The 24,941-nt window shown below is 40.4% G+C and overlaps 1 protein-coding gene across 1 annotated transcript in view; it reads left to right on the plus strand.

Moving 5' to 3' along the window:
• Ankdd1b (ankyrin repeat and death domain containing 1B) overlaps nt 1-24,941 on the plus strand; it is a 65,076-nt gene extending 40,135 nt beyond the window's left edge. The window contains exons 8-14 of the mRNA XM_076856084.2: nt 6,229-6,327; nt 8,874-8,972; nt 12,201-12,299; nt 16,029-16,124; nt 21,032-21,233; nt 23,841-23,972; nt 24,880-24,941. Coding sequence (XP_076712199.2) covers nt 6,229-6,327; nt 8,874-8,972; nt 12,201-12,299; nt 16,029-16,124; nt 21,032-21,233; nt 23,841-23,972; nt 24,880-24,941 — 789 coding nt within the window. The remainder of the gene's footprint in view (nt 1-6,228; nt 6,328-8,873; nt 8,973-12,200; nt 12,300-16,028; nt 16,125-21,031; nt 21,234-23,840; nt 23,973-24,879) is intronic.

Here is a 24,941-nt window from a genome sequence, read left to right on the forward strand (position 1 = left end):
TTTTTTTAGTTGTTGACAGATCTTTATTTTATTTACTTATTTATATGTGGTGCTGAGAATTGAACCCAGAGCCTCACATGTTCTAGGCAAGCACTCTACCTTTGAGCTACAACTCCAGTTATATCTATTTTTTGGAAATTATGTAGCCATTAAAATTATAATTATAAATACTGAAAATATATTGCACACAAAATATATATCATAAATAAAATTAAAATAATAATATATAGTATATAATAAATATTAATACAAAAATAGTAGATTTATATTTAAATGGTCAAGGATTGTAAGAGAGAATAGAAAATGAAGATAGTAAGTTGCTTTTTACTGACGTTGAAAGGTTACTGACACAATAAACTAACACAGCATCAAGAATTTGTGGAGCCGTGGAATATTCAGCATGTGAAGAGCTGTGTTGTTTTTCAGTTGTTACACAATACCCCTGTCTCCTGCCCCTATCCCCAATCTGCATCCACCTGCAAGTCCCTGGGGAAGGCCTCTCTGCTTAGTAAAACTCTCTTGGGCTTGCTTCATTGTTCTGTACCTGCCCTCACGTCTGTGCTTAATTATTTTGCTCTCATAGATATTTTGTTTTGTAATGATTTTCACATGCATAGGCAAACATTCTCCCCACTGGACTAAGACTTCATCATCTCCATTGTCCACATCCTTATAGCTGTGGCCTCGGGTGCTTAGTTAGTAGCCTCTAGGCAGATAGAAATTGTCAGAAGTCCATTCTCAGCTTTTACTAGTGCTGTGGTTTGTGGTTTGAATATGGTTTACCACCCCACCCCTCATTAGCCCCCAAGCTCATGCAGAAATTTAATTGCCAAAGTCTTACGTTAATGGTATTAAATGGGTAGAAACTTAATCTGACTATAATGTTTACAGATGTGGTCTTTGGCAAGTGATAATCACTTAGCTCACTGGGGTGATAGTATTCTGGTAATGTTTCTATCCTAGTAGCTCTATAAGAAGAGAGAGAGACCATGTAGACTGAGATAAACACATACTTTTGCCATGATATGATGAAGCCACGAGTTTGGACATCTAGCCTCAAAAATTTTGAGCTAACTACATCTTTTTTTTTCCTTATAATTTGGCTTGCCTTGAGTACTTAATTTTAGTAATGGAAAGCTGGCTAATGCAGTTTCTTCTAGAGTTTCTGCCTAAGTTCATTGGCACATTTCCCAGGTCAGTAACCTACCACCACCACTGCCTAGACCCATTTTTGCCATCCCAGAGAAAATCCCAGGGAAACAAGCAGTGTGACGCAAAAAAGCCAGCAGCTTGTACAAATGTTATCACAGATGTGTTGGACTTGTTTTGCTTTCATTTCTGTAGGTGATTGATGTGTTTGATCTTGGAAATATTTCACTTGGTGGCACTGATTTGTCTTGGTTTCCAAGAGATTGCTTTTGTGTTCTCTTGCCCTCTCCCTATCACTAAGGAGAGAGGATACATAGTGGAGTCATTTTTGAGGAGGTAATTGGAGTAAGATTATGGATTTGGTTGACAGCAGGCTTCCTCCATTTGTGTTAACTGCCCCGGGGCGGGGGGAGTCTACTTAGGACTTTTGTAGACCCTAAGAATGCAGATTTCTAAAGGCCCTACCCCACATCTTAACAAATATATTTAAGTGCCCCCACATTCCACTTTAAATTATTTTTGTTTTGCTGTTAATTACTCTAAAGGGCTTTTTTATTTTTGGCTTTTACAATTACTTGGCTACAATAAGCACCCAATTTATGATTGACTCTGATTTCTTAAAATTCTGTGTATAATTGGAAATTGAAGAAGGTAAAAAATGTAACCTATAAAATTGTTTACAAATGCAATGAATATTTTATGAATATTACATTTAACAATCAATAAAGTATGAAGATGTTGCTTAAATATTTATTCACTTCAATTTCATGGTTTTCTTTTGGTATCTTGGAACCAATATATATATTTTTAGGTTTCACATATTCCTTTACCTCTTAAAAAATCTGTGGGTCCTACACACGTCTGTAGTGTCTCACAGGTAGCATGCTGCAGATTCCCACAGCTCCTCCGGCTGTAGGAATCTGGCTTTTGAGTTCTTGAGAAGTTTGTTCCTGCTTTAGGTAGCCTTGGATCTTCCCAGTGGGGGCACTTCTGTCCATTCTGATTGAAGTGTCCCCTTATCTAGGAAAGTTTTCTTGGTCACTCACTGGAAAACAGTCATCCAGTCATGTTCCCTCACTTCTCATTATAGCATTTATAACTAGTCAATATTATTCTTAAATAAATATCCAGAATCTATTAAATAGATTTATTCTAAATCTCCTGGTTTACTGATCTTCCAGGCTACTAATCTGGACCAATTGATTGTTTACCTCCATTGGGATGAAATATCATAGATCTTATCAAATTTGTTTACCAGGGCTAAGGGTGTGGTTCATTGGTAGAGCGCTTGCCTGGCATTTATGAGGCATTGGGTTTGATTTTCAGCACCACATATAAATAAGTAAATAAATAAAATTAAAGTCCATTGACCAATTTAAGAAAATATTTTAAAAAATTATTTTTAACCAACATATCCCTCTACCATCTAACATACTGCCTGGCACATAATAGGTGCTCAATAATTTTTGTAGAATGAATAAAATGGTAGTTCCTAGTTCATTTATCTTCCCAGGTTACTGTAGTTTGAGAGAAAGAGGTAGGATGTTGTGATAGGTATCTTCCCAGCCCCAGAGATGTCCACATAAGCCCTGGAACCTATGAATATTTAGGTTATATGGCAAAGGGGAATTCAGATGGAATTAAGGTTAAAAATCAGCAAATGTTAAAATGAGATTATTCTGAGTTATCATCTAGATGGGCCTCATGTAATGGGTCCCTTGAAGTAGGAGTGGGAGGCAGGTGAGGAGGTCAGGATGATGAGTGTGAGGAGAGCCCAGCTAACCACTGCTGGCTTTGAAGATGGAAAAAAGGGTGTGTGAGCCAAGGAATGTAGGAGGCTTCTAAAAACTGGATGAGGCAAGGAAACTGATTCTCACTCCAGAAAGGAACGCAGTCTTCAATAAAACACCTTTTTTTTTTTTTTTTTTTGACCCCAGTGAAATCCATTTCAGACTTTTTGACTTCCAGAATTATACTACATTCCTATTAAGCCACTAAGTTTGTGTCAGTTTGTTATAGCAGCAGAGAAAACAAATGTAGGTGGTTATGCCATTTTTATGGATGAAGATGGAGGAGCCCATACTTGATAAGCCACTTCATTCTGGGTCACATAGGAATTAGCATCCTCCCAAGCTAGGATTCTGTTAGTCAGAGATATACATATCATTCCTGTTAACATCTGTTCCAGTTACCTATTGCTTCATAGCAAAACAACCCAAAGCCCAGTGGCTTGAAACATTAGTGTGTATTATATTCCATAGCTTTGTGGTGTTAACCCAAATGGCACACAGAGAAAGATTCTCTAAAGAAGAAGTTTATATGGGATAGCAGAGCATTGCAATGGGATGATGTGTGCCATAGAAGTAAATTATGTGCTTATTCAAAGAGGTTAAGGCCAGGGGAAATTTTTAAAGGCAAAATGAGAAGGATTACATAAAATATTTTGAAACAATAATCTTTGGTTACTGGGATTAATAACAAGGTGGCTGCAGTCTAAGATTAAACAGACAGTTGTTGGGCAAATGTCCTTGTGGAAATATTTGTGTGTGTGTGTGGGGGGGAGTGGATTGCAGTGGCCTTAATTCAAGGTTGTGGTTCTGGTAGGCTTTAGTGAATAGTTCTTATTATCAGGCAAATATGCACGAGATCCCCTTTTTTGCAACCTTCTGTCTTGACTTATCTGTTTATTAAGCCTTGACAAAAGTGACTCTGTTTTGATTCTAACAACTTTCACAGTGGGCTGACTACGCTCACATGAGAGATTCTTACTTTTGGTCTGTTATGTGATTATAGTCTGATGTTGGCCAGGATTTTGGTCATTTAAAGCCCTAACTAAGCCAGGTATCCAAGATGGCTCCTCACATGCCTGGCAGTGGATGCCAGTTCTATTGGGAGCTCGCCATGGGCTCGTGACCTGAGCACCAACATATGGAACCTTAGTGTGCCTGAGCCTTCTTACATCACCATAGCAGCTGGACTAAGAGGAATTATCGCAAGAGGCAGAGAGCAGAAGCTGCCAGCCTGATTAGGAGTCATGCCATCACTTCTGCCATACTCTGTTGGCCAAAGCAGTTACAGAGTCTACTCAGATTCAAGAGAGTGAAGAAGCAAACCCTTCCTCCTGAGGGAGAATGGCAGAGTCACATTGCAACAGAGCATGTGGGACGGGATACCAATGCAGCCATTTAGGGAAAGCAGTTTTCTAGAGTACCCTTTTTTAAAAAAAATATATTTTTTAGTTATAGGTGGACACAACATCTTTATTTTATTTTTATGTGGTGCTGAGGATCAAACCCAGTGCCTCACTCACACCAGGTGAGTGCTCTACCTCTGAGCCATAACCCCCGCCCTAGAGTACCCTTTTATGGAGCACCTGAAAATACTTTGTGGCAGTCTTATGGTTGATCAGTCAACAACTAATTGCATTATTGCAAGGTGCCATGCTGGGCAGGTTGGAAGTTCAAGGATTACCAAGAGCAGGCTGTGCCCTGGAACAGGGTGCCATCTAGATTGGGTGCTAAATGCAGACAGTGAGCTTAGGGAAGCCTCAGGAGGCAGCTGGAAGCAGAGTAGAAAAAAGGTGCTAAAGGAGTCAGGTAAAAAGGACAGAGAGGCAGTCCTTCCCATGGGTGGAAATCATACTAAACTGTGAAGCTGTACCTGGCAAAGAGGAGATCTGGTAGTCAACAGAGACAGGGAGGGAGGAAATCATTTTAACGTTTTATTTTTTAGTTACAGTTGGACACAGTACCTTTATTTTTTTTATTTATAATTATATGTTGCTGAGGATCAAACCCAGGGCCTCACACATGCTAGGCGAGTGCTCTACCCCTGAGCCACAACTTCAGCCCCCACTGGGGCCCTCTGGAGACTAATAACCAAGTCACTTATTTCACTCAAGGAAGACATTTGCTGGGCAGTGTAGAGAGTCGACCTGGTTCTAATTCACTTCCTACTTCTCCAAGCAGGGATTTAACTCTTATTTACCTGTAGCAAATTTGCCTTAACTTTAGCACTCAGGGTGCTACAAGAAAATACCATCAAACTGGGTGGCTTTAACAACAAACAGGGCTATTTCTCATAGCCCTGCAGGCCGGAAGTCTGTTAGGGAGCTAGTTGGGTGAAGTTCTAGTGAGTGTGCTCTTCTTAGTTTATGGACAGCTGTTTGTTGTGCCCTCATATAACAGAAAGAGGACTAGAAAGTTGTGGGAGGCCAACCTTACGGGTGACTGAGTTACACTCCCCAGCTGGGTGCTGAGGTGCTCAGTCACAGAAATGGGTGTGTCTTGCTACAGCCCCATGGGTGAAGCTATGCTCACCTGTTCCTTTGTAATATAACCCCTTGCCCTGTTTAGGATAGAATCTTCCATGGAAGTGCCTTGTGTGTGTCCCCTCCTCTTACTGTGCCCTTGGGTGTGGCCTACCCAGGTGTCAGTCCACCTGCTGACAGTGGACATCTTGAAGATAGACTCAGCCCCTGAAACCTGACCCCTTGCCTCATTTGAATAGCTTCTCCTCAATAAAAGGGGTCAGCGCGTGCTATCGGTCTCTCTCTTTCTGCAGACCCTTAAGGTCAGAGGAGCCGTCACAGCAACCCCAAAGAAAAAGGTATTTGTGTCTCTTATGTGGTTATTTCGTGCAGCCCAGTTAGCCCAGTTTAACTAGAGTGACCCCTGAGCCTTTTAGTCGCGAGAACAGAAACCCGGCTTGTATTTTTTTTTTTTTTTAAATAGGGGCATGAATCCCATTCACCAGGACTCTATTCTTATGACCTTATCACCTTCCAAAGGCCCAACTTCCAAAAGATGTGTAGCAATTGGGATTAGGGTTTCACCATATGTATTTTGAGGGGATACTTGTAGTCCGTTGCACAAATGTTCCTGAACTCTGACAGCTTAATGGGAGACACTGAGGTAAAGTCTCTGCCCATCCCCCCAAATAATTGGTAACATATTGAATTTCCTTTTCAAAATAGTTGTATTTTGTCATTATACTAATTGTTTATCGTATGATGAACACTGCATAGCATATTGGGTTTTGATGGGGATCCTCCCTGCCCTCTCGACCTCTCTCTTGCAGCTCAATGTCAGTGTTTTGCAGACTGCAACCCGGAATGGCCACACATCCCTTGTCAACTTTCTTCTCAGTGAGAACATTGATCTGCACCAGAGGATGGAAGTGAGTCTATTCTAGTTTACACAGGTTTTGGTCCTGGCGCCCCGAGGCTGGCGGCCAGGGAGATGTCCTTCACAGATAGATGTGTGGGATGAGATGTTTCACAAGGGAGGGATTCTTTCTGGGAAGCCTGACTGACGTTTTTTGGAGGCTAAGTCTTAATCTTGAGAAATACAATCTCAGGGATGAATTTTAGAAAGTCACTGAAGTTCCAGAGCAAAATGAAATCTTTGTGTTTTAAATATTTGTGTTCGCTGCAATAAAACTTTCTCGTGTGTCTAGAGATGCTGTGACTCTTGTTGGAATCTCATCAGTCTGGGAAATGAAGCTGCTGTAAACATGAAGAAGAGTGATAATTTTTCCATCTTGCTGAGTGATCTTGTTTTTCTTGTGAAAGACAATCCTTTATAATGATTTAGGTTTTCTGAAGTTTGAATTGGCTTTGGTAGAATTAACAAAGGCCCTCTGTGCTGGAATTGGACAGGAAGCTTTCCTTTATTTTTCACTGTATTCTTGTTTCTCTTTGAGAATATTATTTCCTCCGACCTTGCTGAGACATTATTATTTACTGCATTAACTTGAGAGTAAGGGATGTGATTTAAACCATGTCTGATGGTTTTTGGAGCATGGAGTTAGGGAAATTGGCTCTGAAGTAACTGGTTTCAGGCCAAGGATGCTTCCTGTTTCTCAGGAGGAGCTGGGTGCCACAAGGCGGGTGGCCCTGGCAAGAAGGATGCTGCCTGCTTCTTTGAGGTGAGGGATGCTTTCTCTGTGTTCAGGCTTAGTGCTTCAAGGGAGGAATTATTCCTGAACAAAGGAGGCCTATGCAGCCTCACCCTCAGATGGCACCCACAAGCTTTCCTCAGTGCCATCTTCTCCTTTTCCCCTTCATCCAGCCTCTGATCTGCTCAGGCAGCAGCCCTACCTGCCCCTCCTCTCCTCTCCTCTTCCTCTGTGTGCTGGTGAAACTTGCCAACTCACTCCATCTCTCTTCCATCTGTTTTCCCCTGTCTCCTGAGAAGGAGTCTGCTGCAAGGAAGGTCTTGGTTCAATTCTGGTCTCTCCCACTTTCTTGCTCTATGGCCTTGCCAAAGTTACTGATCCTCTCCGTGTCTAATGTATAAAGTGGAGAATATAAAATCTAGTGCTAGGATTGACATGGTTTCTGAAAAGCTGTCAGTTAACCTACTGTTTAAGACAGTTTCCCTAGTGCTGGGGGGAAGTGTGTAGTAAGTACATTGTGAAAATGTGTTGAATGTGCCCAACTGATGCTTATCGTTAACACCTATTACACTTGACCAACATTGCACTCTTCTGTCCTAATCGCTGGCTCTCACATGCATCTGTGTCCCCTCTCTCCACTCACTCTGCTCCTCTCCTACAGTGCCCCTATCCCTGCACACAGTCTCCTTGGATCTTCTGCCCAAGCTCTCTTGCACCTGCACCCCTCCCTCACTCATGACCCTCATCGGATGCTCCTTCCCCACCCCTCTCCTGCCCTAAGTGTTTTTGCACCCCCTCTCCACTTCATGGACTTTCCCCTACCTCTTACTCCCTTCCAGCTTCCTTCTCTCCTCCCTGAGACATGTTTTCTCTTGTGCCTCTGCAGCCTGTGCAGCTGGGTGGGTGAGGCAGCAGGGGAGCTTGGAGGCAAAGTGTGTGATGGTGATGGGGCTGTTTCTGTAGTCTGAAGGGTGGTAAGAAGCCAGGGTAGGGATGGGTGAGAGGGGTCATGAGCTCAGAAGATAGACAGTTTAGCCACAAAGGAGGCGAACAGGGAGAAGGCTGCAAAAGGTTTGATGAATACATTGTGGCTGGACTCTGTGGAGGCAGGAAGGCTGAACCTGAGAACCTAGTGCATGAGTAAGTGGAGATACTGGTTCTGCAAGACATTCAAGGGATTGAGGGCTTTAGATCATATCAGTTCAGGAAATGCTGAATGTGGATACATTTCCCCTTCTGTGGCTGTTTCTATTGTCTTTTGGCTCTTTGAAGGCTCTGAGAAGTCCTGCAGTTCAGCCTGTTTAGTACTTCCTTATTCATATTTGAGGTCAGCTCTTGGTTCTTCAGGAAAGCATTTTCTATCCTCCTGAAAGGTCAACCCTTCCCAACCACCACACATACCTTTACAGCACTTTTGACCTTTCCTTCCAAACACTTATCACAATTTAATTACATATTTGTGTGACTTTCTAAAAAAAGAAAAAAGAACATTTGTTTGCCCCAGTAGATTAGAAGATTTCTGAGAATGGGCTCTGGTCACTACTAAATCCCTGGCATTCAGAAAAGAGACTGGCCCATAGTAGGTGCTCAGTATATAGTTCCAGAACAGTGGATGGGGAGAGCTGATTACTGGTGAGCTGACTTGCTTCACATACAGCCCTCAGAATGATAATATTTGCAGAACTCTTAACTATGTGCTCACCACTGGGTTGGGCAATTTTAGTACTCAGAGAAGATCAGGAAATGTCTGCTGAAATGAGTTGCTTTGTGATTTGAATGTTGAAACCAGAATCTTTTGAATTTGAAATTTTTTCTTATTTCTGCAGCCTAAGGAGTCCCCTCTTCATTTAGCAGTTATCAACAACCATGTCACAGTGGTAAACAGCTTATTAAGTGCACAGCATGATATTGACATCTTAAATCAGGTAAGCCAAGCAAATCAGAATCCAAAGAGTTAATTTTCTTATGTTTCAACACAGTTGTGCATTTATGGGGAGTTCTGATGGAGTTCAAGTTGCCTTAAAGGTTCCTGGGAGAAGCATGTGCGTCTTTTTTTTATCCTTTTTTCTTCTGTAACTTCCATTACACCTTCATACTTTCTCTTTCAAAAGATGTAACTGGGGTTTAGCCAGTCCATGCTCAGATTGTTCACATTGAACAGCTGTAGGGAGCACTTGTGATAAACAGTAGCTCAGAGGTAAATTGCCAGAGGCCCTTTAAATCAAAAGCCACTCCTGCTGTGTGAAATGTGTGAAATGTTGTCCTTGGCCGGGAGCCCTTCCCCACAAGAAGGAAGCTTTGTTTCTACATTAGAGACAATAAATGTATCTTGCTTTGCCCGAAGGCAAAAAAGACCTCTTGGAATACACTGATGGCTAGGAATTCAATCAAAGGGAGCAGAATCAAATGCCTCATAAAAGCTTTCAATCTGTCACTGGTTGAAAATGAGAGTTTTAGGTAGAACAACAGAGCTAAGCCGAGCTGTCTGGCCAGGCTGCTCTCTGGGGCTGAGCTGCCATCTTCCAGTGGATGTCGGGAAAAGGAAACCCCAGCTATGCCCTGCAAGTTAGGGCATAGGGCATTTATTTATATGCAGTGGGCATGTTTGTTCTAACCCACCATGGGGTGCCCATTTCCTCCTATGCAAAACCAGAGCATGACTCAGGTCTCTGCGGTCTTCTCCACCTCTAACCTCTGAGTTAATTTTTGCTGTGAGCTACAGGAAGACGTACCTCCATTTCTGTCTCTTTCCTCCTCCAGGAACTCTTCCTTCTTTTTATATCTTTCACGATCACAAAAGATGGAGTGAAGGGAAAACCCTCTTGTTATTAAATCTATTTACTTATTGGATTATGTTAATACCATGAATCTTTTCTAGTGGGTAAAATGTTTGTTAAATACCCAAAACCTGTGTTCATGTGTGATCTGTTTCCAAGAACTGGCAGGATGCAGTCTAGGGAAGGAGTATTTATAGAACTAGATTTGATCACTTCAATCTTTTTATTAGACCAGAAAAAATACACATGTGAAATCAGAAAATTTGTACACCACACACACACACACACACACACACACCAGGGATTGAACCTGGGATACTTAACCATTGAACCACATCACCAACCCTTTTATTTATTTCTTTTTTAAAAATTTTGAGACAGCATCTTGCTAAGTTGATTAGAGCCTTGCTAAGTTGCTGAGGCTGTCTTTGAACTCGCAATCCTCCTGCCTCAGCCTCCCAAGCGGCTGAGACTATAGGCATGTGTCACCACCCACAGTAGAAAATTCAGGTTTTACATATAAAATATTTATACAAATTAACATAAATATAGTAAAAAGGTGAATGTGTTTGTAGTCTCCACCAAAGAAAGATAACTCTTGTTAATGTTTTGGTGCATTTAGTGTCTTCTAGACTTTAATAGCTTTAATATCCAAATGCAATTTTATTGGTATCTGATGTATTATGCTTTATCTCTGTTCCATTTTGGTGTGTACCTTTGGAAGGTTTGTGAAAAGGGTGGAGTCTTCAATGATGGAGCCCCAGTGGAGCACACTGCCATCTACAGGTGGACCTTTAATAAATGCTTTTTCATAATCAAGTCAACACCTCAAACAAGTTGGCCTTGTGTTTTGGTAGAAAGAAAGTCCTGGGCTTCTTGCTGTTGCCCAGCTGTGTGACCCAGGAGAAGTTGCTTCCCCTCTATGATTAAGGGGTTGGGTTCGATAATATCCAAGTTCCTTTCTGACCTAGTATCTGAAAATGTCTTCACATCAGCATTACTTTTGGTGAAAGGTTAAGGTGAGTGGTTTTCTTATGAGAGCACACATTTCTTTTGAAACACCCTCATAGGAAAATGATTACCCCCAAAAGAAATAAGTCTTTCACTCCTTTCACATTATTATGTGTAAAATTTAGAGAACAAAGAAAAGCATCAAGAAGGCAATGAAAATAATCTCTAATCCCTTCATCTACACATTATCATTGTTATATTCCCCTGTCTTTTTTTTTGTATGTATCTTAAATTAAACTCAGCTAGGTATAGTGCTGTTGTCTCCTAAGATTCTTAACACTACATCATAAATATTTTATATTTGTAAAAATAATCTTTTATTTATTTACTTATATGCTTATTTATTGATTATAGTTCTGGGGATTGAACCCAGGGCCTCCTATGCTAGGCAAGTGTTCTACCACTGAGCTACAGCCCCAACCCTATAAAAATAATGTTTGAGTTTTTATTGTGATAAAATACAAATAGAAGTTACTGGGTTTTGAGCGTACCATCCTGTTATGTTAATTGCATTCACATTATTGTGCAACCATTACCACCATCCACCTCCAGAACTATTTTCATTTCCTCAGACTGAGACTCCACACCCATTAAAGAATAACTTGTTATTTCCTTCTACCCCAACTCCTAGTGACCACTATTTGTTTAACTTTCTGTCTGTGAAATTTGACTACTCTAGGTAACTCATTGAAATCTCTGTCTTTCTGTCTCTGTCTCTGTTTTTCTCTCTATGGCTTGAGATGGGATCTCACTATGTTGCCCAGGCTGGTGACAGATTCCTGTGCTTAAGTGATCCTCCTGCCTCAGCCTCCTGAGTAGCTGGGACACAGATGTGCACCACTGTACCAGGTTCTGAAATAATTTTTAATGGTTGTCTACTATTCCAATATATAGATGTAGTATACTTTGTCTAATGGCTCCTTGTTAAATGTATAACTTCCTCTCATTTTTTTTACTATTAAAAATAATACTGCAGCTGGGCATGGTGACCTGTAATCCCAGTGGCTCAAGAGGCTGAGGAAGGAGGATCTTGAATTCAAAGATGTCCTCAGCAATTTAGCAAAGCCCCTAGGCAACTCAGCAAGATCCATCTCTAAATTAAAATATATAAAGTGTTGGGGATGTGGCTCAGAGGTTAAGCACCCCTGGGTTCAATCCCTGATACTACTACTACTATTACTAATAATAATAATTTTAAAATATAACAATACTGCAATAATTGTCCCCATGAAAAAACACATGGTTGTATCCATTTTTCCTCAAGCCTATACAGCACACCCATACATTCCATTTGTCTTTTTACTATGCACGTTTTTACCCCTCTTTAATGTTCTTCTGTTACTTCTTTATGCTTTCTCATGTCAGAGACAGCAAACCCCTCTGCATGTAGCAGCTGATCTTGGAAATGTGGAACTGGTAGAAACCCTGCTGAAGGCTGGCTGTGACTTAAAGGTTGTTGATAAGGTAATTGCACCAACTTGACTCAGGTCAGCGGAGATGATAATGGGGGTCTCCTTGTCAGCTGCCAGTAGGGGAAGCATCCGTATTCCCTTTGGTAAATGAGCACAAACTGGAGAAACCTTGCATTTTCATAGTCATGAAAACATCCCAACTTTGATTGAGATATATCAGTAAAAATTTTTACTCTAAATAATGAAATATGTGCTTTTAAGATTCAAATTATTCATTGAATTTTTTAAAAGATCATAGATTCACATGGCCCCAAAATTTTGTGTATTATATTACATATAATATTTTCATATTATATTTATATGTTATGTAATGGTATGCTTATATATTTAACATATTATGTATAAATATTATATTATACATATTTTAAATATATTTAGTATATATTTATTTTATATTTATATTATATATTATATTATAATATAAAAATACTGTACACAATATTTTTTTTTAAAGAGAGAGAGAGAATATTTTTTAATATTTATTTTTCAGTTTTCGGTGGACACAACATCTTTATTTTATTTTATGTGGTGCTGAGGATCGAACCCAGCGCCCCACACATGCCAGGCGAGCGTGCTACCGCTTGAGCCACATCCCCAGCCCCTATACATAATATTTTAAACATATATTATGATATGTAATATGATATATAATATATTATAATAATATATAATTATATTTATATGACATATAATCATATTTACACATATATATTGTTATATACAATATTTATAAGATTATATATAATTTTTACTGTAAACCCTTACCATATATATATTTTTTCTAAATGTAGTATATTTTCTCTCTCTATGTAAGCATATATGTACAAAAGTTTTGCAGTAAAAATTTCACACACATCCTTGTTCTTAGTTGTCTGGTTCCTGTACTACCATGGCCATATGCAGCCATTTCAATAAATTTCTTCTGTTCCTTCCAGAGTTCTTTTTGAATATGTAAACAAGCATAAGTGTATTGTACCTTTATTTTATTCTTCCATCTTTTTAAGTCAGTGGTAACATAGCTATATGTTCTAGTGTTAAGAATTTTAAAGTGTAGGACTTTACATATTAATTATGAAGAGTTTCTTCATTTTTTCTTTTGCAGCTGCATGAGTTCTTAAGTTGTTCCTCAGCTTTTGATAAAGCTGCAATGAACATACTTATATGTATCTAAACTTGTTTTTTTTTTTTCTAAATTTAATAAAATTTTAATTGTGGTAAGTACACATAGCATAAAGTTTACCTTCTTAATTTTTTTTTTTTTTTTTTTGGTGCTGGGGTTTAAACCCAGGACATCATGCATGTACTCTACACTCCCTGTTCAAAATTTAATTTTTCCTTCCTTGTTTTCACCCATGCAGTGCATTAGCTTAGCACCTCCCTAATTCATGCTATCTACCTCAAAATCACATGCTATGTTTATACAGTCTGAGGTAGTTATGTTATTTTGCTTTTCTCTGATTCTGTTTTTTTTTTTTTATTTTTAAGATTTTTAAAAACTGATGCATTCTAATTGTGCAATATAGTGGGCTTCATTGCTGTGTATTCACACATGTACATAATTTGGTCAACTGTTTTTTTTTTTTCAAATTATAAAAGTAACAAGCCCTCAATTTGGAAAATAGATAAAGTATACGGAAAGGAAAACACAACCACCCATAATTCCATCTCTTGGGTGGAATTCCACCACTTTCCCCTATTGTGGCTAGTTAACTTTGTTAACATTTACCATTAGCGTTTACCCATGTATTCTTTTCTAATTTATTCAACTTTTTCATTCATACCTCATAAGCTCAGGGCAATTTTGTGAATAGAGAATCCATAGCATTTGGTAGAAATTCATGTTGGGGTTTCTAGTGCTATTGACTGGATATCCAAGTAATCATGGTCGATGCTACTGCTTGACTTTGTTCTCAAAACAAAAGCCCAGTGTTACCAGGCCTTGCAATTCGATTTTCCCAGATATCCCTTCCATCCACCTTTTTCTTTTCTGGGTCTGGCCCATAGTTGGCACCCAATACATATTTAGTTGGTAAATAAAAACAATGTTTTCTACCTGTTCCCATGATTTTTACCAAAGATGAGTGTTTCTAAAGCTGCATTAAAGTCTGGATGGGACAAAGGGAGTAAAAGTTGGGTTGGATTTGATTTTCCCAGAAGCTTGTCTTGGGGCCTGAGATGTCACAAAGCTCCCAAAGGGCCTTATAGCCACTACTCCTTTACCTGCAAGGGCAGATGTGCTGGGACTTTCATTCCACCATCTACTCTATAGGAAGATTTTTCTCATGAGTCTGAAAACTCTGGCTTTCAGATGCTGCCTTCCCAAAATAGGCTAATTATGGTGATTCAAATGGCTTTATAAGCCAGAATTTAGGCAGCATGCAATTAGAGGCTTGCTAAATGCCTGCAAAATGTAGTTCTTCCTAATTTCATTACTGTCTCTTTTGATTAGAGGCTGATTACATTCATCCCTAATTTTCCACCTCACCTGGATTTTTGTGCCTGGACTAATAGCCCAGGCATTTGTGTGGGTGGGAATTGTACTTGCTGCCAATATCCAGTCATGTCAGAGAATTATTGGGATAGATTAGATCTGTAAGCTTAGAACCATAGTTTCCTAAGAGAAGAACTTCTGGAGTTATCACTGACCATAAATTCTGATTATTTTCAGGATTCCTAAGTGAATTCCTCATGGGTCATTTGAAAAACAAATAAGAACTACCATCTTTTTTTCAGGGAAAAATGTATAGCTGTAGAAGTTGTGCACTGAATAAAATCTAAGAGATGCTGTTTGCAAAGCTGTGTACCCTGGCTTTGAGCTATATTCATCCTGAGAAAGGAGCACCTTTTTATAATTTGTATATGATACCATATGGACTCCAAGAAGAACACGCTCCACATGATGTCCAGGACAGTCCCTTTTGCTCATTCCATTTTGTTAGGGTGGTGATACCTCACCCTTTTTGTTAGAGGCAGTGTGCTATAATAGAAAAAAAAATTCTAGCCATGAGTCCAGTGAACTGAATTTTAGTTGTGTTGTGTTATTGATATTGTTCTTAATAAGATGCAGCTCTTTTCTGTCTTATTACTCTGCCTTCCCACTTCAGAGAAGGAAGTGGAAGTCATATTTTGACACTTCCACTTCAAACTCCTGCCATCATGTTAGCATTCCATTCAGGAAGAGATGGAGTGGAAGGACAATGACATCTCTCCTCTCTTTAAATATACTTTCCATAGCCAGTCATGGTGGTGTATGCCTCTAATCCCAGTGACTCAGGAGGCTGGGGGAATCAAAATTTCAAATCCAGCCTCAGAAATTTAGTAGGTCCTGTATCAAAAATAAGAAAGGATGGAGATGTGGCTCGGTGGTAAAGTACTCCTGGGTTCAACTCCTGGTACAAAAAAAAAAAAAAAAAAAGATGTTTCCCATAAATTGCCTATGCCCTTCCATTTACATACCACTGGCCAGAATGTGGGTCACTTACCTAACTGCAAGGGAGGTTAAGGGTGGCACATGCTCTAAGTACTTTGTATGCATTATACATTATCCTCACCACTACACCTTGGTGTAATTATGGAGCCCCAAGAAGCCAAGGACTGGTTAAAGTTCATCCAACAAGGAAGTGGTAGGATCAGATCTGAACCCAGATCCCTTGTTCCAAAGCTAGACTCCTAACTACTAGATGATAGCACCTGACCCTTACTTTTCTCTTTTAACTTTTAGCAAGGAAAGACTGCGCTGGCTGTAGCATCTCGGAGCAACCACAGCCTTGTTGTGGACATGCTTATTAAAGCAGAGAGATACTATGCCTGGAGAGAGGTAAGGCAATGTCAGCAGAGCAGGAGGCTCTTCCAGCAACCCCTGTCTTCTTATTGGGCAGTGTTTCTGCTCTCATAGGCAGAAGCCCTTGCCACTATAATTATAATTGTCCCTTCTGTCCTGTGCTGCCCTCATTCACAGAACGAACAGCTGCCTGCTCCCTCTCCTTTTCCTTTGCCAGCATCAGCAGTAGAGGGAGTTCAGTGGGCTGGGCCGCCTCATTATTGCTGGCTCTAATGGGTACAGTGGACAAGTCCCTAGTGGGTGACTCCCTGGCTGTGCCTCTGTCCTCTGGTCTCTGGCCATATTCTGTTACAGGAGACTCTAATGGCTGGTTAAAAGGTTCCTATTTATGGCTCTATAATTTTCAATGCACCCTCTACTGGCTCTCCACCACTCAAGTATTCTGTGACAGTCATAGAACCTTATTCATCTGAGAACATAAAAAACTTGTCTCTAACTCACCTTTTTCCTTTCTTTCATTTTTATTTGCTCTGATGTCTGTCACTTGTGCAGCTTCTCCATAGATTGTCCTCTCCTCCAAGATTCAAGTCTATACCTTCAGGCAGGATTTCATTATCAGATACCAGCCTCAATTTCTAGCGCTGCATCATTTCCAGCTGAGGCTACATGGCTACCACACTCCAATGTTAGCAGCAGAATTCGGGTTCTGATCATGTAGGTGTCTCCCCTGGAGGAGCCACACACCTAGATTGCTGTCCATTTGGCCTATCCTGGGAAAAATGTCTTAAATCCTTAAAGGGAAAAATATTTATTGTCTACTCTCTCACAGTCCTGTTTAATCTGCTCAGTAGTTGGGATATGCAGTTATGTATTGCAAGGATTAGGACACTTCCTGAGAAGTGTGTCATTAGCAATTTGATCATTGGGTGAACCTCTTAGAGTGTACTTACACAAACCTAGATGGTTTGCCCCACCACACCTGTATGCTATGATGTAGCTATTGTCAGTGTATATGTCATTGTACATGTCATTGTATATATCATGCAGTACTTGACTGTGTCTGGATCCCTTTAAAGGCCACACCATGGTCCTTGCAACTTTTTTCGCCTATATGTTTTGCCTGTTGTGTTAGTCAGCTTTTTGTTGCTGCAATCAGAATGCCTGACAAGAACAACGTAAAGGAGGAAAGGTTTATTTTGGCTCATGGTTTCAAAGGATTTAGTCCATGGTCAGCTATTCCAAGGTAGAAATACACGGTGGAAAGACATGGCAGAGGAAAAGTGCTCAGTTCATGGAGTTGATAAGCTGAGAGGTGGGGGGGTGGGGAGGGGGAGAAAGAGAGAAAGACAGGGGCAAAGGAGAGAGTTGAGGGTAAAATAAACCTAGGGCATGCCCCCAGTGACCTGATTTCTCCAACTAGGTCCTACCTCCCAGTAGTCCATCAAATGGATTATTCCACTGATTAGGTCAAAGCCCTCATGATCCAATCATTGCCTAAAAGCCTCACCTCTGAACTTTGGTGTATTGGGGACCATGTTTTCAACACATTAGCTTTTAGGGGACTTTACAAGTCCAAACCATAATATCTGTAAAGTGACTAAAAAAAATTTTTTTTAAACAAATAGAACTCCCTGGTGGGCTGGGGATGTGGCTCAAGTGGTAACGCACTCGCCTGGCATGCGCGGGGCGCTGGGTTCGATCCTCAGCACCACATAAAAACAACATAAAGATGTTGTGTCTACCGAAACTGAAAAATAAATATTAAAAAAATTTCTCTCTCTCTCTTCTCTTCTCTCTCTATTTCTCTTAAAAAAAAGAAAAAAGAAAATACATTAGTGTTTTTTTAAAAAAAAACAAATAGAACTCCCTGTTTAATATCCTATTTCTATTATTGTTCTCCTTCCTCTTCTATTTCTATTGTTCCTCCTCCTTCTCCTCTTTGCCCTTTTTCCTTTTAAGCTCATTTTCTCAAATTGCCTATTTTATTGAGGATAACTTCTCAAATTTCCACCTTTCATCTTGCTCTTTAAATCATTGTTTCCAGGGACTAGGGTTGTGGCTCAGTGGCAGAGCACCTGCCTTATGTGGGCGAGGCACTGGATTTCATCCTCAGCATCACATAAAAATAAATAAATAAGTAAGTAAAATAAAGGTATTGTGTCATATATAACTAAAAACAAAAAATTAAAGTATTATAAGTCATTGCTTCCAGGGCCAGGGATATAGCTCAGTCATAGACTGCTTGCCTAGCATGTACAAGAGATTAGGTTGGATACCCAGAACTGGCAGGGTGGGGGAGAATAAATGGTTGCTTCCACATTTTCTTTGAAAATAGATATAGTCATTTGTTCTATTTTTTAATGCCTGATAATGTCTTTAGATTCTTGGTGGCTAGATGAGTATAAATGATTTTTCCACCAAATGAATAAACTCTTTTTCCCAACAAATCTTTAAGATACACGAGAGAAACTTAGAAAACCATATGTAATTTATAAATATAGCTGAAGGAGGGTCCCAGAAATGGTAAGTTATCAATCTTTTTTTTTTCTTGGTACTGGGATTGAACCAAGAGGCACTTTATCACTGAGCCCAATCCCCAACCCCCACCCTAGCTTTTTTTTAGTTGTCAATGGACCTTTAAGTAATTAATCTATTTATTTATTTATAGGTGGTGCTGAGAATCAAACCCAGTGCCTCACACATGCTAGGCAAGTGTTCTACCAGTGAGCCACAATGCCAGCACCCCCATCCCTTTTTATTTTGAGACAAGGTCTCACTAAGTTGCTGAGGTTGGCCTTAGACTTGCAATCCTCTTGCTTCAGGGTCCTGATTTCCTGGAATTATAGGCATGCATCACTGCCCCAGCAAGAGTTATAAATCTTGATGACAGCTGGGATTTTTGAGGTCTAGGGTGGGAGGAAGACTTGAGACTTGTTTTTTAATATATAGCCTTAATTTTTTTAAACCAAATGCCTCAACTCTGAAAGCGGTTGCCTCCATCTCAGGACACCTCTACCAGCATCTCAGGTTACCTCTGCTGCTGATGTCACTATTCAATTGCAGCAGCTTCGATCCTGGGACACGGGTTGGGAACTGGAAGCCCAACATGATGTCTCGTCTTCACGAGACATCAGTAACCTGAAGGGACACTACAAGATGATGGGGTAGAAATTGTAACATCCTGGATCCACACTGCTAGAGGGGAAGACACACAGGAAGCACGAAAAGACAAGGGAAGAAAGTTCCCCAAACAAACCAAGATGATTCAACAATAGAATCCACAGCACAGTAGAAGAACTGTACATAATTAAAATGATCTGTGAATTAAAGAATGACATAAGAGAACAAATAAAGGCAACAGATCAGTCCAATAAAGAGATAAGAGAACAAATACAGGCAACAAAAGATCACTTCAAAAAAGAGATAGAGATTCTAAAAAAAACAAATAAACAAACAGAAATTCTTGAAATGAAGAAAACAGTAAACCAAATTAAAAATTCAATAGAAAACATTACCCACAGACTAGATCACATGGAAGACAGAACATCAGACAGTGAAGACAAAAATACATAATCTTGTAAATAAAGTTGACCCCACAGTGAGGATGGTAAGAAACCATGAACATAACCTCCAAGCATTTTGGGATAGCACAAAAAGACCAAATTGAAGATTTATTAGGATAGAGGAAGCTGCAGAGATTCAAACCAAAGAATAGACCCTAAGAAAGGTCTTGCCCTTCTCCTTAGCTACATTTTGCAGGAGTTGGTAGAATTTCCTGGAGGAAGTTGTTGATGCCCTGAAGGGTGCAGGCTGATCCCATGACAAGGGCTAATAAGCAAGCCCCACCAATTTTTTTTCTCGTAGGTGTTGAAAATTCGGGTCCCATTTCTGCTCCAGCATTAACTTCCATCTTGTTCTTCAGATATCTTGAAGCCTTGACACCCGCTTTTACTTTGTGATTTACTTTTATTTAAGTGAAAGACAAAAATAGAGACAGTATACAAGAAAAAGGAGGGAATAGATAGGAAATCCCAAGCCTCTTGGGGGGCTGTCTCACAAGTCCCTAACTGATTTGCAACCTTCGGCAGTGGGATTATCTGGAGCCCTGTTGGCATGTGCATGATATGTGGTTCTAGGAATCCTTGACAACTGCATTTCTTTGAGAAATTCTCCAATGTTTTTGGCTTGATTCTGCAGAAGGGAGGAAACTTTGAAAAAGTCAGAGAACAGAGTACAAATCTAGGCACAGTGCTGTTGGGCTGAGTATAACTGCAGTGGCTTACGACACAAAGATATCCACTCTGTCTCTCTCTTGGCCATTTCTTTTCCTATCCTTTCCCTGAGTTAGGCTCTTAGTTTCTCTCCTCAGACTCATCAGAGAACAGGATGAATCAAGGGACCAGCTATGGGGCTCAATCTAGGTTCTACTGAAGCTTTAATATGAGAATGTCAAATATCCAAAAGAAGAAAGGGGGATGAGGGTTGAAAGTAAGACAATTAACAATATGTTTGTTGTGACATTGTCTATGCCAGGATATCCCCTCTGTTCTCTCTCTCTTGGTTTTTTTTTTTTTTTTTTTTTTTTTTTTTTTTTTTTTGTGTGTGTGTGTATACTGGGGATTGAACCTGGGGCCTTGTCCATGGTAGGCATCTACTCTACCAATTGAGCTACATCCCCAGCCCCCTCTGTTCCCTTTTGTGGTGGGTAAACAGCAGCACAAGACACAAGATTGCAAAATTCCTCATGCTTTCTTTTCAGACAGATGGTACTCAAGCTTTTTATTGCAGACATTTGTCTTCATCTTGGGTGGCAAAAAATGACATTGAAAACATAGTCTTGGTTATACTTTACCAATTTTTAATCTAAAACATACATACATTCTGAAATGAGGCAATATGTGGGCATGTCTGAAATAATCAGGTACAATTATTTTTGAATATAGGAGCATCCTGAGAGCATCAGGGAGCCACGAGCAGGCTTTACTCTGACATTCAAGCAAGACCACAGTCTGGAGACGAGGCACATTCGCACTCTCCTCTGGAACCTGGCTTACCGTCAGCTGAAAACCAATGAGTGGCAGAGGCTAGCTCACTTCTGGAACTTTACAGATGACCAGATCAGAGCCATAGAAGAACAGTGGTCAGGTGAGTGTGGACTAGATGACGTGGGCAGGAGACATGCAGTGTTAGGAGCAGCAGTCCTTCTTGCTGTTGGATCTTCCAAATAAGTGCCTGGAAGAGCAGAGTCCAGGGGCTCCTGGGAGAGTAACAGATAACTTAGGTTCATGGAAGTGATTGGTAACTTTGCAGAAAGCTAACACTTGGGAGTCTGCAGTAAACTGAAATTTTCAAAAGATAACTAGTTTAGTTGAGCCATATTAAAAAGGTGGTCATTAGCCTATAAAGAAATTAATGTTCCCAACTGAAGAGACACAAAGGAAGCAAGGGTCTAACAGGTGGTATGCTATTGGGAAGCCAGTCTAATTTCTGGTGTCCCTTCAGATTGTACTGGGGTGAATGAGTTGAATGGCTCACTGTTTAGGATTTATACTCTACGAGGGAATCCCTTCAACCAGGTCAAGGGGAAAGAGGACATGGCCTTGGGGAAGATGTGGCTATCCCATGACAGACACAGACTCAGAGGGTTCCATTGGTTGGATGATTCCAAGCAATGAAATCATTTCAGCGAGACTTAAGCTGTCAGGATTAGTGAGGTTAGCTCAGCTGGATTCCTTAGCTTTGCTTTTTTATGACTTGACCCAAACCTGGGAAATACAGAAAAATTTACTTTGCATTATTCAACTTTGTCACTTTTTTTCTTGCAAAGCTTTCTCTTCAGAGTATTCCCCTTACAAGGATATTCTGAGATGGGAAGGTGCCCTCATTCAGAGGTTGATTTGCCTTAGTTATTCCTGAGAATTAAATGGTAGAACTCCAGCTCCATGAGTGTAGGCTACTTATACTACATACAAGCAAATTATGCATCTCTTTATTGCTGACTCTAAGGATACATTTTCATATGAACAAATGGAAGATAATGTATTAGAAATTTCTGAAAAGATTTTTTTTTTTTGTCACTGTGTTAATATTTTGACTAATTAGGCAGATAGTGTTCTATGACAGCTGTAGGAAATTTGAGCTGAATTTGAAAATCTCTCTAACCTAAATGATTTGAAAACATGGTGTACCTTAAGAGTTCTTGCCTGAGCTGAATGTGGTGGTACACATCTGTAATTCTAGTGGCTTGGGAGGCTGAGGCAGGAGGATCACAAGTTTGAGATCAGTCTCAACAATTTAGTGAGGCTCTAAGTGAATTAGTGATACCTGTCTCAAAATAATAAAAAATAAGAAGGGTTGGGGATGTGGCTCAGTGGTAAAGTACCTCTGGGTTAAATTCCCAGTTTTTTTTAAAAAAGTTACTTGTCTGGGCTGGGGTTGTGGCTCAGTGGCAGAGCACTTGCCTTACACATGTGAGGCACTGGGTTCAATCCTCAGCACCACATAAAAATAAACAAACAAGATAAACATTAAAAAAAGCACTTGCCTGTAAAATAAAGGGGATTTTAAAGTGTTTAAGTCAGATCTTTATGGAAAGGCTGGGGGTATAACTCAGTGGTAGAGCACTTGCCTAGCATGTATGAGGCCCTTGGAATCAAACCTCAGGACTGAAAAACAGAAAACAAAATCTTTATGGAGTACCTGAAATGTATATGTCTCCACCAAGCAAGGAATACTAAGCCATGTGCATGTGGGATAGAGTTTATAATCTTGTTGACCCAATAACATTAACATTTACAATAATTACATATGGTAATCCACGCTAAGGCTACTGGCATTGACTGGGGAGTTTGTGGACCTTTGAGGCAGAGAGTGACATATCAAATGGCACTGAAGAAAAGTTTGTCAAGAACAAGACTAAGAAAGGAATAGAGTGTTTGCCTTCCCAGGAGTATATTCTTCATGCATGCAGTTTCCTCTTCCCCAAATGCCTGCCCCTCTAATGTGAACAGTGAACTTTCTCTTCACTCCCACAGCTCAGGCCCTCTTGTGAAATCTGTCTGCTTCTGCAAGGGAGCCTGTTATGTGTCTGTGACTGTGAATTCTTGTTGAGAGTGACAGAGGTTTCTGCATTACATCTCATCTAGCATCTCAACATCCCAGCATCTTTCAGGGGTTAATTATTCAGGGAGTATTTACCAAGTGAATAATCCTGACCCAGGAAGTTGCAGACTCGTATCAGGGCCGTGTTCTTGAAATTGGAGTGGTGGTGTGGTATGGTACATGCTGCTTGGAGAGTGATTTATAGATCACCAGCAGCAACAGCAGCAGCAACATCTGGGAGCTTGTCAGACATGCAGATTCTCAGCCCAGACATACTGGATTAGAATCTGCATTTTAACAAGATGCCCCAGTGCGGTATGCACTTGAAGTCTGAGACGCACTGCCTCAAAGCTCCACATTTCATTAAGATGGACATCACTGTCAGGCAGGCATTGTAGCTGTTCAATCCTTTGTGTATGTTCCAGCACAGCAGTTGCCTGGCCAGGGCTGAAGTGGATGGGAACACTGGTCATAATACACACTGTTGAGGGGAACTAGACAGGCTTCTTCCCATCACTGGGCTTTTGAACTGGCAGCTCTCAGAAAAGGAATGGATGTGTGACCACAGAATATTTAGTTAGAACTGAGATCACATTTGAATGACACATCAGTTGGTGATGTGTCACCTTGAACCTCTTGTGCTTGGTGCAGGAAACGAAAGCTTCCGTGAGCATGGCCACAGGGCTCTGCTCATCTGGTTGCATGGGGTCCTGATGACACAGCTCAATCCGGCCAAGCACCTGTATGAAGAGCTGGTACGTGCCGGTTTCCCAGAACTAGCTGGTGAGTTATAGTTTTTCATGAACAGAAACTCCACCCTTCAGTGACAGGGGACAGTGAACAGAAATCCCACCCTGAAGAGCAGCAGTCTCAGCTGGTGTCAGTTGTGGCTCACCCAAAATATGGAGCTGAGGAAGGGACTTCTGCTTCTGTGAGGCACCCAGTCAATCTTCACATTTTAGCCACATGATGCTCAGTGCCAGCCCTATGCTGGGCATTAGGAAAAGTATGGAAGTTTTTTTTTGTGTGTGTGTGTGTGTGTGGTGTGTGTGTATGTGTGTGTGTGTGTGTGTGTGTGTGTGTGTGTGTAAGTGGAATGGGCCAGAAATGCTAAACAATTTCCTATCTTTATTGAATGGTTCTCCTCATCTAAGAGTTGTCTTTCTCAACGTGCCATTTTGCTCCTATTGCAAAAGTACAGGGGCGTCTACTCTTGTTTTCATTGAAACAGTTTTTCACCCGGAGCTGAGAACATAGATGAGTGAATCAGAGCACCCACTCAGTATTGTTTCCAGGAGTGTAAGATTACAGGAGGAGGGTGTGGATGATTGATACCTACCTTCCAGGACATTTCCCTTAAAACATTGGGGTTCCCCCTGTACTTTAAATTTAATCTTTCCTATGAAAGTGTTCATAAGAACTCTCAGGGAAGACCATGGAAGTGGTGAAGGGTCTGTACTCTGAAGAAAGACTGCATGGGTTCACCCCTGCACTCCAAACATACTATATGACCTTGATCAAGTTCTATGACCTCACTGTGCCAGCGTTCCCATTGATTAACTAGGGAGGGAAATAAAAACATCCACTTCAGAGGGCTATTGTGGGATTAAATGAGTAATCATGATTGGTCTATTATAAGTGCTTACAAAATGTTAGCTATTAATCATTAATGTTATCCTATGTTTTCCAGAAAAGATTCGTCAATTCAAAAGCAAAACTGACTCAAGCTCCAAGAAGTGTACAGTTTCATAA

Source organism: Callospermophilus lateralis, chromosome 5, assembly GCF_048772815.1.
Source record: "Callospermophilus lateralis isolate mCalLat2 chromosome 5, mCalLat2.hap1, whole genome shotgun sequence".
In the NCBI taxonomy this organism is placed as follows: domain Eukaryota; kingdom Metazoa; phylum Chordata; class Mammalia; order Rodentia; family Sciuridae; genus Callospermophilus; species Callospermophilus lateralis.